Source organism: Orycteropus afer, unplaced genomic scaffold (genome assembly GCF_000298275.1).
Source record: "Orycteropus afer afer isolate SDZICR_OR568_19922 unplaced genomic scaffold, OryAfe1.0 scaffold00466, whole genome shotgun sequence".
Taxonomy (NCBI): domain Eukaryota; kingdom Metazoa; phylum Chordata; class Mammalia; order Tubulidentata; family Orycteropodidae; genus Orycteropus; species Orycteropus afer.
The window spans coordinates 401,746-406,027 of record NW_006922053.1 but is presented as its reverse complement, the minus strand read 5'-3'; the positions used below and the strand labels follow the sequence as shown (position 1 = coordinate 406,027).

Sequence of the window (4,282 nt, the reverse complement as noted above, 5' to 3'; positions counted from 1 at the left end):
CCGTCCATCCATCCATCCATTCATCTGTCCATCCGTCCATCCATTTGTCTGTCCATCTGTCCATCCATCCATCCGCTCACCTACACACCTACCCATCCACCAACCATCATTCCAGCCACCCATTGATTCATCTGTCTATCCATCCATCCATCCATTCGTCTGTCCATCTGTCCACCCACTCACCCACACACCTACCCATTCACCTGACCACCATTCCAGCCACCCATTGATTCATGTCTACCCATCTGTCCATCCGTCCATCCATCCATCCATTCATCTGTCCATCCGTCCATCCATCCATCCGCTCACCTACACACCTACCCATCCACCAACCATCATTCCAGCCACCTATTGATTCATCTGTCTATCCATCCGTGTATCCATCCATCCATCCATTCGTCTGTCCATCTGTCCACCCACTCACCCACACACCTACCCATTCACCTGACCACCATTGCAGCCACCCATTGATTCATCTATCTATCCATCCATCCATCTGTCCATCCATCCATCCATCCGTCCATCCATCCACCCGCTCACTCACACCCACCATCCACCGACCATCATTCCATCCACCCATTGATTCATGTCTATCCATCCATTCGTCCATCTGTCCGCTCACCCACACCCACCATCCACCTGACCATCATTCCAGCCACCCTTGATTCATGTCTACCCATCCATCCATCTGTCCATCCATCCGTCCATCCATCTATCTGTCCATCCATCCATCCATCCGCTCACCCACACCCACCCATCCACCTGACCACCGTTCCATCCACCCACTGCTCCCTCTCTCTCTGTCGCGGGGCTGCCTGCCCCTATCCGTTCATTCCTCTCCCGGCCACCCACCCTCATGCAGTCTCTCCCGGGCCCTCAGACAAACAGTATCAGAGTCACCTGTCAGGTCTGAAGGAGATTAGCCCTCTCCTTGCTTTCTGAGAGCCCAGCCTGGAGGTGGACCTAGATCCAGGTGAGGACCACCACATCTGTCTGTGGCCAGGCCTGGCCAGGTGGCGGTGGGGGGGTACCAGGGCTGGGGGATCTGGGCAGGGGACAGGCTCTGGCTTGAGGGAGGGTGTTGAAGGCAGCCTAGGTGGCGGAGGGATTCAAGCCCCGCCGAGGTGGGGCCTGAAGGTCAGGGAGAGGAGAGAGCCTGAGCCCTCCGCAGCGCGGCCCTTGCGCCCCTCGCACAGGTTTGGAGGTGACGCCGGGACCCGGAGCCTACAGCCCAGAGAAGGTGCCCCCCGTGCGTCAGCGGACGTCCCCGGCTTTCACGCTGGGCCCTCGCCTGCGCCCGCAGCCCCTGGACACCTCGATCCCAGCGCCCAATGCCTACACTCTGCCCTCCCTGTGGGGGCCCCAGGTCTTCATCAAACCCAGGAGCCCCAGCTACACGGTGGTGGGCCGCACGCCCCCGATCCGGCCCCCGCAGGACCCTGCGGAGATTCCAGGCCCGGGCCAGTACAACAGCCCGGACCCCAATGCCTATCTGCTCCGCAGGCCGGCCTTCACCATGCCGGGGCGGCCTCGAGCCCCGCGCCCTCCCGACGCCACGCCGGGCCCCGGCACCCACAGCCCCGAGCAGGTCACTGTGCACAAGGCCAGGGCCCCCGCCTTCACCATGGGCATCCGCCACTCCAAGCGGGCGACCATCATGGCTGCTGACGCCACACCCTGACGGCCCTCAGGCTGCCGGGAGCTGGCTACCCCACCCAGCCAAGCCTCGGTTTCCCCTGCAACGAAGAGGGGATGTGGGCGGGGCTGGCTTTGGTGGGAGGGGCTCAGAGCAGCCGCTGCAGGGGCCCTGGGAAAGGTTCCTCGGCCCGCCCCCTTTCCGGACTGTCCGAGGTCCTTCTAGGTCACTGTCCTCCTTCAGTCCCAGGGGGCTGTGACCCCGAGGGCCCGCGCAGGGTGCAGGGCGAGCTTCCTCCCAGCGCCCCAGTTTCTTTTCCTGGTCACCCCAGGCCAGGCCAAGCGACGAAAGGGACACCAGGCCCGTCCCAGCTGCTGGCCAGACCAGCTTCCTGTGACCTAGAACTTGGCGTCCACTCCGCTAGGGCCTCGGTCCCTGACGTAGCTCCGGTTTCTGCCAGACTTGGGCTCTTCCTTTCGCCTCGTGCAAGGACTGCGCCGCCGCCGCGGCCCAGCCCCAACCCCCGATGCTCCCGCCCACTCCTACGGTCTAGAATCGCCGCCAATAAATCAGTGCTTGGCACGGAGAACTGTCAGCACCACGCATGCACGTTCCCAACCCAGGAAGGACCTGGACTCCCTGCTCTGCGCCAGGCCGTGACTGTGACTCCAGCTCCAGGGGGTCTGCTTGGGCCCAGAGGGCTGGGGCCTAGGGGTGGAGCCAGGGTTTGCATTGGGGAAAGCTAGGGAGGCTTCCTGGAAGAAGGGGCATGGCAGCTGTGTTTTGAAGGATGTGTAGGAAGCTGATGGGTTCTAACAGCTGCCATCAGTAGGTTCCTCCTAAGTGCCAGGTATTGGTCAAGATCATTAAAGCTTTATAGCAAGTCGGGAGGCAGGTGACGTAGTTTACAGGAAGGAAATGGAGCTCCGAAGACTGGACATTTGTCCAAGGGCGCCTTGGAGGTGGCCACCCAGGACCGCACGCCCGTGTCGCGGCCTGAACCCGAGATCTGAACCCCGGCCATCAGCTCCGTTCCTGCCGCTCCTTCTTAGGGACAGGAAGGGGTACAGGGGTTGGTGGCAGGTCACCAAAGTCTCCGTGAGTCCCCCACGCAGGGAGACAGTAACGCAGGGGCCATGCTGCCAGTGGGACCTGAGGGTTCAGGGGACGCAGGGGACGTGGACGCCCAGCCTGAGGTGGTGTCAGCCGCTCCTTATCCCCCCCGACCCCAGCTCAGCCTGCCACACCTGAACACGCAACCCTTTACTTGACAGCTGTCACCTGCACACCTGGGCCGCCTCCAGACACACACACACACCTCTGGGCCCGCTACACGGGCACGGTCACGTTCCCACCCCTACGCAGCGCACGCACGGTCCACACACGACTCCGGCGTCACGCAGGCCCATGTAAGACTCCCGCAGTGCTGACAGGCCCCACGCACAGGGGACACATGCCATACCCGGAGAGCCCCCTGCAGTCACACACAGGACAGCTCTCCGCCCACGGCTTATCGGTCCTGGTGCAGCGCAGACGTCCAGTCCGCGGCCGCATCCGCGACCCCACTCGCCGGCCAATCACCGCAGAGCGTGCCTGCCCCCATCGCCCGCCCCTGCGGTCCCCTCCTACACTCCCACCGCCTCCCCTCCCGACCGTCGCCTTCCCCTCCCCTCGCTCCCAGCGCCTCCCCCGCCCGCCCGCGCCGCCTGCTCCCCGAGTCCCAGGGCGGCTCCCGCTGTGAGCTCATTTCGCAGATTCATCGATCGGCTCGGCCGCCTCTGCCCTCGCCCCCACCTGCTCGGGCGCCCGCCCCCTCCTTTTGTTTCCAGACAGTCAGCTCTGTGAGGGGTGTGGGACAGGAGGGGTCAGGTCCAGACAGAAGCCTGGAGTGACGGTGACACCCCGTTCCCTGCTGCAAAACAGAAACCCTTGAGGCCGGGGCGGAGGGCTGAGGGGCCCTGAGGCCCAAGGGTTCCGCTGAGCTGCTGCGGCACGGAGCTCTCCGGAAACGGAGCGCGCGGCTGTGGCCCCCCAGCCCATGCTCCATGGCTACAGCCCGGACGGAGGCCCAGCACGGCCCCCCGGCCCTCGGAGGGCCTCTCCCCGACCCCGCCAGCCCTGGCCCGGCAATCCCGTCACGCCTCAGCTGACCTTGGGCGCGCCCCCCCCCCCGACTTTCTAGGACTCAGTTTCCCCGCTAGGAAATGAAGAGGGAGGGAGTCTAGGTCCTTTTCCATCTCAACAGAGGGCAGGGTTGAGGCTGGCGTTAGCCTTTAGGGCTCTCTCTTCCCGGACCGCGCCTCCGCCCTCCTCCAAGCCTCAGTTTCCCCATCTTTGACGAAGGGAGGTAATTTCTAAGCCTCTTCTAGTCCTGCCCTTCTAGAAACCCGGGCGGCTGGGGGTCCCGGGTTCGAGGCTCCCCTAACCCGGCTGTCGGATGCGGGCCACCGCCCGCGCCCTGGCTGGGCCTCAGTTTCCCCGGGCGCATCGGTGCGGAGGGCCGGGGTCCCAGGGGTGCAGCCCCCCGCGGCTGCGCGCTGGGCCGGGCGGATGACATCACCGGGCCGGGGGCGGGGAGGGACCGGAGGCAGCGGGCGGGAGCCAAGCGGCCTCCTAGGCCAGGCGCAACGCCGGGTCCGGCTTGCT

The 4,282-nt window shown here is 64.6% G+C and overlaps 1 protein-coding gene across 1 annotated transcript in view; it reads left to right on the top strand.

The window, feature by feature from the left end:
- ODF3L2 (outer dense fiber of sperm tails 3 like 2) overlaps positions 1–1,681 on the top strand; it is a 4,778-nt gene extending 3,097 nt beyond the window's left edge. The window contains exon 4 of the mRNA XM_007954532.1: positions 1,197–1,681. Coding sequence (XP_007952723.1) covers positions 1,197–1,681 — 485 coding nt within the window. The remainder of the gene's footprint in view (positions 1–1,196) is intronic.
- The last annotated feature ends 2,601 nt before the right edge of the window (positions 1,682–4,282 follow it).